This window comes from Sarcophilus harrisii, chromosome 3, assembly GCF_902635505.1.
Source record: "Sarcophilus harrisii chromosome 3, mSarHar1.11, whole genome shotgun sequence".
NCBI lineage: Eukaryota > Metazoa > Chordata > Mammalia > Dasyuromorphia > Dasyuridae > Sarcophilus > Sarcophilus harrisii.
This window is the reverse complement of record NC_045428.1, coordinates 219,131,855-219,145,274: the sequence shown is the minus strand read 5'-3', so window position 1 is coordinate 219,145,274 and position 13,420 is coordinate 219,131,855. Positions and strand designations below refer to the sequence as shown.

The window sequence follows — 13,420 nt, the reverse complement described above, 5'->3', positions numbered from 1 at the left end:
AATAATATATACATTTAGAATCTTTCCCTTTCAAATTTAAAAATCATATTATAATACAAATAGATGAGTAAACTCAGAGATTGCCTAGAAATTTTTTTTAACTGCCTAGGTATTTACTGCATTTTTATTATCTTAAATAAAATTTCTGTTCTATTTTTGTCTATTCTGAATATTACTGTTAGTTATTACTGTAATTATTATAAATAGTAACATTCAGAAAGGTAAATGATATGTGTTGTGTATATTGTATCCAGTTATTTGGCTAAAGCTATGAAACAGTCATCTCTGCTATTTTCTTTACTGATTCTTTAGGGTTTTCTAAGTAAACTATCACACTGTATAAATAGGGGTCATTTATCTCCTTTTTTGGCTATGTTTACCCCTTCTATTCTTAGTCTTGTTGCTATATATAGCTAGTATTTCTGGTAGAATGTTAAATAAAAGTGGAAAGGGGACATTCTTGCTTTATCTTTCAGCCTACTGAAAAAACTATTTGTGTTTCTTCAAAATAAAAAAAAAGTTAGATTTGGGTTAAATATATTTTATGCTATGATTGTAGGGCACTTTCATTTTTATGTTTATAAAAAAAGAACTTTAAATGTTAAATAAGAGATATATTTTTAAAAGAGGCTTTTCTGTATCTTCTGATACGATTAAGGAGTGAACCTGTGGTTTTCTTGGTGTGGGGAATTCTCAGCTGAGGAAACTTTCTCTACTTATGCAGGACAGAGAGTTCTTAGGGAGTTGCCTAAAGTGCAGAAGTGACTTGCCCAGGTCATACAATCCGAATGTGTTAAAGACACAAGACAGAACTGTTGAAGACAGAAACCGAGATTTTCTTGGCTAAAAGATAATAAATACTCTACCCACAAAGCCAAGCTGCAACTCTGAACTAATCAAAATGAGAAAGTAATGTATTTGTTACTTATAAAATTATGAGGGCAAAAAGGAAGGAAACAAACATTTATTAAATGCTAGGCCCTTATATGCTAAGTGCTTTATAAAGATTATCTCAGGGCAGCTAGGTGGTGCAGTAGATAAAGCACCAGCCCTGAAATCAGGAGGACCCGAGTTCAAATGTGATCTCAGACACTTAGCACTTCCTAGCTGTTTGACTCTGGGGAGGGCACTTAACCTCAATTGCCTCAGCCAAAAAAAAAAAAAAAAAAAAAAAAGGAAAAAAATCTCATTTATCATTTCTCCTAATGTTGAGCCATCTTCACATTCTGGCATAAGTTTGTATTGCTGTATTATCTTTGCCAAATTGTTATGTTAATTTTTTTTTATTTTTTTATTTTTTTTTTGCATCAAGCATCCACTAGTATTATTGGTATAATTATAATTCTCTTTTTCTGTTTTGGTCTTCTATGATTTGGGCTCCAAGATCACATTTCTCTCATAAAAGTAGTTTAGCAGAATGCTTTTTTCTATTTTTGAGAACAATTTATGTAGCATAGGAACTAGATGCTTATTCAATATTTGACAGAATTCATTTGTAAATTTGTCTGCAATAGGAATTTTTTTTTTAATAGTCTGTTTTGCTTATTTGGATTTTCTTTATGAGATTTAAGATGTCTATTATTGTTTGGTTTAATTTAGGGCTTTTATAGGTATTTATACATTTCTCAGTTTTGTAATTTATATAATTAGGTATATAGAGTCCACAATTTACTTTTTTTTTGCATTCACCATATTCACTGATTTGAAAATGTTATTACCCTCTTTTTTAGGGAGAAAAAAGTAAAGTACTTAGTGGTTTACTGATTTGACCTTTAAAAAGTAGTTCTAAGTTTTTATTCACCTTTAAAAAATCCTTTTGCTTTCTAATTTATTTCTCTCATGATTTTCAATATCTAGGTTATTTATGCTTGTTTGGAGGTTAATCATCAACCCTCTGAGTTTCAAAACTGCATATTCACTTCATTAATCAATTACCTTTTTCTACCTTGGTAATATCTTCAGAAATAGGAATTTTATCTTAAGGGCTGCTTATATTTTCTCCCCATTATATACCCACATAAAAGAAAAGTGCAGTGCAAGGCAGGCAGCTTCCAGGCAAGCCAACAGCAAAACACCCTGCCTTGGTACAGGTCAGATCCCAGTGTAGCAAATTAATGGTGAGGACCTGATTTCTTGGTGCAGCTGGTCAGAAAGCTAGGCCCCGTGCTCCCCCTGAGCAGACCATCTAAAAGGTTCTCTGACTCCCACTGAATCAGGTCATCTGCATTATCCTGGACCCCCAGAATAGGAGGATGTATGTGAAGCCCCACTCTACTTCCATAAGAAGTTTAGCATATTGTCCCTTGGGCCCCAGGGCAAAACCAACTTTAAAAATCACATGAAATAGGCTGGAAAAAGAAGTGAACAAAACAAACAAAAAAACTAACATTAACATAGGTTCATAGTGACAGGGAAGTTCAAAACACAAACTTGGAAGAAGACAACAATGCCAAAAATACTTGCATGCAAAGCCTCAAAGGAAAATGTGAATTGGTCTCAGACCCAAAAAGAATCCTTGGAAGAACTCAAAAGAAGATTTTAATCATCAAATAAGACAGGCACAAGAAAAACTAAATGACGCAAAAGAATCATGAAAAAAGAGCCAATACGTTGGTAAAGGAAGCACAAAAAAGTGGGGGGAAAATACGCAAAAATTCAATGAGGAAAACAACTTCTTAAAAGATAGAATTGGCTAAAAGGAAAAGGAAGTACAATCCATTACAGAAAACAATTTTTTAAAAAGCATAATTGACCAAATGGAAAAAGAGACAAAAAAGCCGACTAAATTTTTTAAAAATTTAACTTTTTAAAATGTAGACTTAGGCAAGTAGAATTTAATTATTCCATTAAACATAAAGACACAAACAAAATAAAAAGAATGAAAAAATTGTGAAATTTCTCATCGGAAAAACAAATCACCTAGAAAATAGATTCGTGAGAGAATAATTAAAATTACTGGACTATCTGACAGCCAAGACAAAAAAAAATTAATCTGTTATCATATTTCAAGAAATTATCGATGAAAACGTCCTTAATAATATAAATAACAAATCATGTAGAACAAGAGGATAAAATAGAAAGTAAAAGAATCATTGATCACCTCCTAAATGAAATCCTAAAATGAAAACTTCCATGAATGTTACACCTAAATTCCAGAGTTCCCAGGTCAAGGAATAAACACTGCAAGCAGCCAGAAAGGAACAATCAAAGTATCATGAAGCCATAGTCAGGATTATATATGATTTAGCAGATTTTACATTAATATGGATGGGAAGGCTTAGAATAAGGTATTCTGGAAAGCAGTGGAGCTAGGATTATAACCAAGAATTTCCTACCCACAAAAATGGACTTCAGTGAAATAAAGGGCTTTCAAGCATTGCTGATGAAAAGATCACAACCAAGCAGAAAATCAGACTTTCAAATACAAGACTCAAGAGAGGCATTAAAAAGGTAAAAAGGAAAGAGAAAACATAAGGGATTCAATAAAGTTAAACTGGCTATATATATATCCCTGGAAAATACCTGTAACTCTTAAGAACTTTATCATTATTTGGGCTATTAAAAGGTATATACATAGATAGATAGCACAGGTGTGAGCTGAAATATTCTCTGAAAGAATGAAGGACAATATATTGACAAGGGAAGCACTTGAGAAGCTCCTTGAAGGAGAGATTCTCCGTGAACCCTGCCTCTGTGTGAGATCCACCCCAGAGAATCAAGATAAAGTGGTTTATCTTGGTAGAACTAGTAGAAGTAATCTCATTTAGCTAGAGATCTAGATTTCTACTGACCCTTATTGTTGGCTCAAAACCCTCCTAGTAAGGTGGGGACTCACCTAGGCCTGGGGGCAGTGACAGCATTAAGGGAATCTCATTCCCTTGAAACTTCTTTCTCAGATTTCCTTTTAAAAACAGCAATTTTAAACTCATTTCTTTGCAGAGGACCTAACATGCCAATGAACTTCTCTGTCCCTGGCATAGCAGCAACCCCTGCCCGCTGAAATGATATTCTCTTTCAGCATTACCCTCTCTTTATCTTTCTCACCGATTTCTCTATTAAGACTTTATACCTCTGTTGGAACCTTGCCATCAAGGAATTCAGTCTTTCTATTCATGCATAGCAAAGGCTGATTTTCCAATATCAATAATAAACTTCTTTTTACTTGTCTAGCTTTTGGGATTCGTACATTCTTTAGGAAGGACCTCTGTGCTGCCAGAAAGGGGCTCCTACAATTCCCCATCCTGCACCAACTCCTAGGGGGATTTAAGGGAGCCAAACCTCTTTATTTGGTTCCTAAACCTGCCACTAACCTCATCAATATCACAATGCAATAAAAAGTATATTCAAAAAAGGATCATGGAGAGATAGATTAAAAATTAAGTGGAAACTAAATAAGTTAATCCTAAATAATGAGTAGGTCAAGAAACAAATCATAAAAACAATTAGTAATTTCATTAAAGAGAATGACGAAAATGACATAATGTGCTAAAATTCATGAGATTCAATCAAAGCAGAACTTTTATATCTCTAAATAATTATATCAATAACATAGAGAAAGAACATATCAATGATTTTGGCATACAACTAAAAAACCAACAAATTAAAAATCTCCAATTAAAGACCAAATTGGAAATCTTAAAAAAATCAAAGGAGAGATTAACAAAATTGAAAGTCAGAAAACTATTGAACTAATATATAAAACTAGAAGTTAGCTTTATGAAAAAAAATAAAATAAACATTGGTTAATTTGATTTAAAAAAAGAAAATAAAATTATCAGTATCACAAATGAAAAGGGTATACGCAATAGCAATGAAGCTGGTGAAGTTATTTTGCCCAATTGTAAGCTAACACATCTGACAACCTAAGTAAAATAGTGAATACTGTCAAAAATATAAATTGCCCAAATTAACAGAAGAGGAAATAGAATAATTAAATAACCTCATCTTAGAAAAAAGACAGTGAACTTTCTAAGAAAAAAATCCCCAGGGGCAGATGGAGTCACAAGTAATTTTTACCAAATAGTTAAAGAACAATTAATTCCAGTATTATATAAACTTTCTGAAAAAATAAGCAGAGTTCTATCAATTTCTTTTTATGATACAAATATGATGCTGCTACTTAGCTAAAACAAGGGGGGGGGTTGGGGAGGGGGGAGGGAGCAGTATAGACCAATTTCTCTAATAACTATTGATGGAAAATTTTGAAATAAAATACTAATAAGGACATTACAACATTATATTACAAGGATCATTTGGTATAACTAAGTGGGATTTATACCAGGAACACAGGGCTGGCTTAGTATTATGAAAACTATCAGTATAATCAACCACATAAATAATAAAACCAACAGAAATCATATGACTACTTCAATAGATGCATAAAAAGCTTTTGACAAAATACACCTGTTCCTTTTCAAAAACACTAGAAACCAATGGGAAAAATGGAGTTTCTTTTTAAAATGATAAGTAGCATCTATCTAAAACCATCAGCAAGCATTATCTGTAATGGGGAGAAGCTAGAAGCCTTTTCAGTACAATTAGGTGTATAACAGGTGAAGCAAGGGTGCCTATTATCACCTTTATTCAGTATTATACTAGAAATGTTATCTATAGTAATAAAAGAAAAAAAATCGAAGGAATTAAAATAGATAACAAAGAAACAAAACTATCACTCTTTGCAGATGATATATATATACTCAATCTCAGAACATCAATTAGGACTTAAAAATAAAAATTTTAGCAAAGTTACAGCATATAAAATAAACCCACATAAATCATCAGCACTTCTGTATATATCCATGGAAGTCCAGCAGCAAGAGAAAGTGAAATTCCATTTAAAATAAGGTGTTACTTATACCTATGAATCCCACACCTCTATTCATAGGTCAAGAAAAAAAAAAAGAAAAAAAAAAAGCACTGAGATCTTATAGAAGGAAAGCTTATGGAATATAGCAATAACCCCTATATGAAATCTTTCTGCATATACATAAATCATGAATTAATGGGAATAAAACTGAATACAGATAATCAAAATCTGCCATTTGTATTTTGTTTTGCAACACAATGTGATACATTTTTTCAGCAGACTGGCCTTCTCCATATTATTACATAGGGGAAGGCCACTTGAAATGGAAATTCTCAGCAGGAGAGAAGGAAAATAAGATAAAAGATTTTGCTATATAGCTGCCTTATCTGCATAAAATGTTCCTAATTAGTACTAATTATGAATTCCCCTTTAGTGGTTGTATTAATTGAATCTGTACGGCATATTTCCATTGGGATGAAACCACATTTTACCTAATTATAATTTTGACTATGCAACCTCTTCAAGGGATTCTTTATTCACACTAACTGTATTTCCCATTTATTAAAGAACATATATTGCAAGGAGGGGATCACTATATTAAAGTTTATCTGAAACATCCTTCCTTCTTTATTGTTTTCCAACCTACCTCTAACTCTTAAGATAAACTCTTACTAAAGCATATCTAGATGCGCTTTCTAGAACTTCAAAAGGAGTATTTTGATACATTGTTTGCTGACAATAATTTCTTACTAAAATATTCTTGAAGTTCAAATTTTTGGATCTCTTTCTGAAAAAAATCTGGAGCAGTTTAAAAACCTAGTCCATACTACTTGTGCAACCAATGGTAAGTCACAACCTCCCTGGGCCTCAGTTTCTTAATCTGTTAAGATGTAGGACTTCAATTAGATGGTCTGAGGTTTCTTCTTTCTAGATCTATGATCTTCTGATTTTTGTTCTTCTCTTTTCAAAATTAGTTCTCCCATTTGTATTTTCACCACTGTCTTTGTCACCACCCAGACTCAAAAAAATTCAACAATTTTTCTGTGATGTTTATCTAATGTACTATACCAAATCAGTTACTGCAGATTTTTTTTTTTTTCCAGAACAATTTCTCTGCTTTTCTTACTTTTATTTCTCATTGCAGCTAACAGCTTGGTCATTAATTATCTTGCATCTGAACTAAATGAAAAAAGTTTTTAAATGTTCTTTTTCCAATCCAGCAAACCATCGTCAGATGAATTTAAAACACCATTACTATCAAAGGCAGGACTGTGTAGTGAAAATGACACGGGCTGTATCATAACACAAATCATAACACTTAGTTTGTGCCCTGGCTTTGCCACTTATTATGTAACTTTGAGCAAATCATTTAACTTCTTTGTGTTTTCATCTGTAAAATAGGGATATATGTAGCTATTGTATTGAGAGACTAAGAAGAAAGCATTTTGAAAACCTTAAAATATTATACAAATTTGAGTTATAATCAGTATAGGACAATGATTTCCAACCACTTTAAGACATATTATCGTTGTTTGATATGGTTTTCCATTCTGGACATAATTATTATAAAACAATTTACTTTTTAAATCACAGGCTAAAATAAATTCTGCTTTCAAAATTCTTGGACACCATTGAGGTAAGTAGAGACAAAAGAGGTTAGAATTTAATAGTGAAATATATTCTATTACTTGGAGAAAATCTGCCAGTATTTAAAAAACTATTTCTTGGGCTCTCATCCAATTGAGATAACTACCTCTTTGCAACTTGGTTTCCTTATCGGTAAAATAGGATGACTGAATAGAGATGGAGGAAACCTTCCGTCTCTGAAATGCCATGATTCTCTCTCTTTTTTTCTGATATTCCTTCCAAATTATTTTTCCAGTTTCTTTTTGTCTTTGTGCTCTCCCTTCTCCCCACCGGACTGAATGCCTATATGAAAATCTGCCAAGTTTAATGTTAACCAATGTTTGACAACAATTTCTCTTTGAAGGATGGGTAAAACTATCCATTTCTTTGTTGTCATGCATATTTCTGCTCTGGAAAGAGAATCTAATGTCTAATTCTAAAGTTTATAGTAATTTAATATCACATTACCAAACTATAATAATGAAACATATATGCTCAATTGTAGGAGTTAACAATTCTGCAGCTTCAGAAATACCGTAGATACACAGTACTTATTAAATCATACATTTTCTTTGACATCTAAACATTTCAAAAACAGTGAGAACAAAGTTTAGATAACTTGAAAATGACAAATTATTTCTATACCTATCACAAATGAGCAGATATAATACTTACAAATAGAAAATGATGTTAATAAAAACACTAGAGAAAAGTTATTACTGTATATTCAATCCTCTGTCAAGGTAAAGAAAATCTCTACTTCATTTACTTGAAGTGTATCCACATTATTATATTCTCCTGAAAATAATTAACACCTAACTTGAGAAACAGATGATAAAGAGCAATTCTATAAATATTAAAACTTCTAATCAAAAATAAGTAATTTAGAATCTTGTTTGATAACAAATTCCAATTCTATTTTTCCTTTTTATGTCAGACTTTTAACTCCAGCAACCTCAACCAATGGAAATCACGGATTCCAAGTCATACAGCAAATGTGCAAATCAAACGAATGAATGACCTATGCATTTTATCACTCAGGAAATGTTTAAGAAGAAAAACTTACTACTCTTGTCCCTGTAGATCTACGAGTCCCTCGAACATGTGGCCCACTTCTGGAACTAGTTGAAGTACCCAGGGGCAATGCAGTGGAAACACAAGGACTAGAAGGTGTCACCAAGGGAGCCATCAGATTATCTAATATGTTTTGCTTGGAGTTAGCAATTTTTTTAGTAGTCAAGAAAGGTTCACTCTCTCCAGCATTTCCTCTACCAATTTCTATTCTTTCAGTATTCTTGATTCTTTTCAAGCAGTCCTTGAGCATCACTTGGGTGTTGGTCTCACTCAACCAGCACAGGAACAATTCATCCACTTTCATCTTTAGGACTGGCTGCAGAACTTTACCAGTTGGCATTTTTGTTTGTCTTTTACTTGTTCTTACTGTTGTTTTTCTTTCCTTTCCCCTCGTTCCCCTCCTCCTCCTTCACCAGCACAACTACCACCCGCACCCACTTTTTCTGGTTCCAAGAACGGAGGCCGGACTGTCTATATTAAAAGCTGGTCAAGGCCACGACCCCAACTCCTTGCTCGACTCCTTAAAGACACCGCCGGGATACCGGCATTGAAGTGGGGGATATTTCGAGTTGGGGGGGGGGGGGGGGGGGAGGGACACGAGGTCAAAAGACCAGGGCTGGAGAAGGCCCCGAAGGAGGGCGTGGCGGAACCGCAGTCCGAGCGGACGAGGGCACGGGCGGCCCCGGGGCCTCCAGAGGAGACAACAGCGTCCGACTCCCTCGGAGGCAGCTGCGGGGGAACCGAGCCGGGTGCGGGGCTGAGCGCATTGGCTGGTTGGCTTCCCCAGGGGCCCCGCGAAAGAGGAGGAGGAGGAGGAGGAGGAGGAAAAGGAGGCTCCGATGAGAGCGCGAGCGAACAGGAAGCCTGCCCAGGGCAGCTTCAAAACGGGCGCCCCCAGCCCCGCTCCAGAAGGATGTCGCCGCCGCAGGCCGCCTCACGGTGTCAGCGTACGATACGTCGTCGTACGCCATCGGTGATGTCATCACGCAACGTCCCTTTAGATATTAAAAAAAAAAAAAAAAAAAAAGCCGAAGCAAGCGGGCGGCGGTTACGTTATCCCGTGGAGAGGCTTTAGGGAAGGTCTGTATGTTTGTAGTTTCGGAGGCTCTTTCTGAGTCAGGGAGCGTGACCTATTTTGTGCTGCACTCGCCAAAGCCTTTCTCTCCTTGTGGAGCAAGGCGGGAGGGAAGATCTGGGCATGCGCGAACTGGGGGGGCGTTGGCGATAAAGAGACACCTTTCCGGGAAATTAAATAATTAAATCGATTAATGAAGAAAAGTGATTGATTGGAATGGGGGTTACGGGTGAATTAATTCACTCCAGTTACTTAGTGAGAGTCACTGCAGAATGAGGCACTGGGGTGGATTTTTTTTCAATGCCTTTAATAAATTTTTCATCTCAAGAAATTTTCAGGGTTTTTTTTTTCCCCTTTTATATGCCCCGCGTTTGTTGTTCTTTTGTGTGCGTATTTGTTTTGTCATTATGACTCTTAGTCTCCCGAATTGGGGTTTTCTTGACAGAGATACTGGAGTGGTTTGCTGTTTCCTTCTCCAGCCTGTTTTACAGATGAGGAAACTGAGGCAAACAGGGTCACGTGACCTGGCCAGAGTCACAGCTAGGAAGTGTCTAAGGCCTGTTTGAACTCAAGTCTTCCTACAGGCCTGGTTCTATCCGCTGTTCCATTTAGGTGCCCTTTATTAATTAAACATTATTTTATTAAATATTATTTTATTTTATTATTATGTAGTAGGTGCTTAATACACATTTGTTGATTTGATGACTTAATTTAATAAACATCTGTTAAGCCCTTATGGGCAATGGAGATAGTAAGTAAATAAACATTTTCTTTCCCTTTAAGGAATTTGGAGTGCATGCAACCAATATGTTCCCAGATAAAAGTAAAAAGAAATTTATGCAGAGTAATTTTGGAGGGATGGAGCCTCTACTACTGGGGAGTGTCTTGGGATGAGCAAAAACTACAAAGAACAATCTAATTTGTAGCTGCTTTTTTTGGGTGGGTGGGGGTGTCTTATCTCCTGCAATTAGCACGAGGCTTTGCACACTTTATAAGGGGTGCATCTGGGCCTGGGAAACATCCTCCATCAGCCATTAAGTTTTTTTTAATTTAAATGCTTAGTTGCTGGGGGCACTTAGATTAAATAACTGTTCAAGATCACAGGGAATAACTGCTGGATTTGGATGTGAGAAGATAGTTGTCAATGGATGCAAAGATAGAGACATAGAAGGTATTTTGGACATGGATGAATTGGGAATTTGTTTTACTTGTTACGGGTTTCTAACGTCGACCATTATTTTTCTTGCATTCCCAATTTGGGAAGGACAGGATGGGAGAATGTGGAAGGAAAGGAGGCAGATTGTTTGGAAAAAATAAAATTTAATTTAAAAAATGTTTGTGGAAGTAAATGGATCTTAACTATCATGTAATCCAACTCTTTCATTCTGTGGATGAGAAAACTGAGCTCCAGAGAGAAAGGGTTTTTATGTCCAAGATCACACAAGTATTAGGTGGTCAAAGAAAAAAATTAATTCAGATCCTCAGATTGTAAAGACTTTCCATTTATACCATACTGGTTCAGATAATCCATTTGGTACTTCTTTAATCTTAATTTTTTTTTTTTTTTTTTTTTTATCAACAGGTTCTTTCCTGGCTGCCTTAAAACAAGCCTATGTTTTTGTTATCCTTTAAACAAAAAACAAAACAAACAAACAAAAAACCCTCAATCCAGCCATTCCTCCCAGCTACCTACCATCCTGTCTCTTTTTTTAATTAAATTTAATGAAAAAGCTGTCTACTGAGTTCTAGTGCTTACTCTTCCCTTTCTTTATTCAAAGTCCTCTGCAATCCTCATTACTCAACTGAAATAGCTTTCCAAAGTTACCAGTGATTACTTAACTGCTAAATCTAATGACCTTTTCCCTCTTCTAATTCTTCAATCTTAGCCTCTTTATTACATTTGATATTGTTGATCATTTTCTCATGAATACTTTCTACTCTAGGTTTTCAGGACTTTGCTTTTTCTTGGTTCTCTTACCTGTGACTATTTTTTCTTAATATAGTGGATTTTCAGCTATCTCATGCATACTAATCATAAGTGTTTCCAGGGTTCTGTCCTGATCCCATTTCTCCCTCTACAATCACACTTGACAATCTCATCAGTTATCAGTTCAGTTATTATCTGTATGTAGATGATTACAATCTCCATTTACAGCCCTAATCTCTTGGGCTCCAGTTCCACATTGCCAGCTGCCTTTTGATTATCTTAAACTGCATATTACGTAATTATTTCAAACTCAGTATGTCCCAAATCAGAACCCATCTTTCTCTTCAAACCCTCCCTTTCCCCCATCTCACCTCTTGCCATCAGTGGCTTACTATTCTTCTAGGCTCAAAATCTGAGTGTCATCCTTGATATCTCACTCTAAAATAGCCAATCTGTCATCAAGTCTTATTACTTCTATCTTCACAATATTTTTCCTACATTATCTTCTCTTCTCTACAAATACAAACATTACGTCCTGCCTGGACTCTTGTAATAGGCTTGTATTGTTATTTGCCTCAAATTTCGCCTAACTCCAAACTATTCTCCACTCAGTTGCCAAAGTGATTTTCTAAAGTACAAGCCTTACTATTCCATGCCCCCTGTTTTATTTGGTTCTTTTGTTAATTTGTTTGGTTCCTTATTGTCTCCAGGATGAAATAAGCAATGTTGTGGTTGTATTTTAAACTCTCCACCATCTGGCCTATTTCTATCTTAACAATGTTCTTAAATTTTATTCTCATACTTGCTTCTGCATCTCCCCCATGTTGGCTGTGTTTTCCTCTGCTTCCTGGCCTTCTTCAAGACCTTTTGTTAGTGGCCTTTTTATTATTATTATTTTTTGGCTTGGCATTTTGAGTTAAGTGACTTGCCCAGGGTCAGGCTAGTAAGTATTAAGTGTCTGAGATGGGATTTTGGACTCAGGTTCTCTTGATTTCAAGATCAGTGCTTTATCCACTGTGGCATCTAGGAGCCCCAGTAGGGCCCTTTCTTCATCCCCTCACCTACTTCCTATCTTCCACAAACTCTTCTCTCTATTTACTATGTATATGTGTGTATATATATGTGTTTTATGTGTGTGTCTTGTGTGTACATAATTGCTTGTTGTCTTCCCAATTACATTGAGAGCTACTTGAACATAGGATTTATATTTTTGCCTTTTAAAAAATAAATGCTTAGCTCAGTGCCTGACACATAGAAAACCCTAAATAAATGCACATTAGCTGACTGTTGATATCATGCCCAGGTCTTTCGTGAACCTACAACCTTTCTTGTGCATTTCTTTATGTTTTGAAACCCCTTCTAAAACTCACCACCTATCTCAACCTGTTGAAAACCAGTTCTGCACTATAGCCTTTACTGATTGTTCCTTATTATAAATGATCTTTGTTTTTATATCTGTTCTTATAACACTTCATATTCCTTTTGCACTTAAAGGCAGGTAACTGATGACAAATCCAAGAACAGTGTAATTTTGTAAGAAGTGATGTCAAGAATACTAATACTTAGGATGATTGGAGGCCACCAATGAATGATGTGGATAACAACAACAGCTTTTAGTAAGCACAATATTTGACAAATTCTGATAATATAATAATGGAACAAAGTGAGAGGATGTGAACTAGATGTTAGTATAATTATGTAGATACAGACCCGGCTGAATAACTAAATCTCAAAGGATCAGTACCAGCCTGGAATGAGGTCTTGCCTGAAGTATCTCTACATGGTCCTGTTCTCCTTAAAATTTTAAATGGGAGCAAGTCACTTCACCTTTCAATTAAGTGTCATTAAGTATAAACTTTGTGCTGATACTGCTAATTAAGTGTCTGGACAGCCAAAAAAGAGTAAAAGCAAT

At 35.3% G+C, this 13,420-nt stretch overlaps 1 protein-coding gene across 3 annotated transcripts in view; it reads right to left on the bottom strand.

Moving 5' to 3' along the window:
* PPP2R3B (protein phosphatase 2 regulatory subunit B''beta) overlaps positions 1–9,420 on the bottom strand; it is a 103,994-nt gene extending 94,574 nt beyond the window's left edge. The window contains exon 1 of one of the 3 annotated variants that reach the window (XM_003765613.4): positions 8,499–9,420. In XM_003765613.4, coding sequence (XP_003765661.1) covers positions 8,499–8,846 — 348 coding nt within the window. In that variant the 5' untranslated portion in view covers positions 8,847–9,420. The remainder of the gene's footprint in view (positions 1–8,498) is intronic. The other 2 variants (XM_023500381.2, XM_031959072.1) reach the window with 2 other exon arrangements.
* Positions 9,421–13,420: the final 4,000 nt, after the last annotated feature.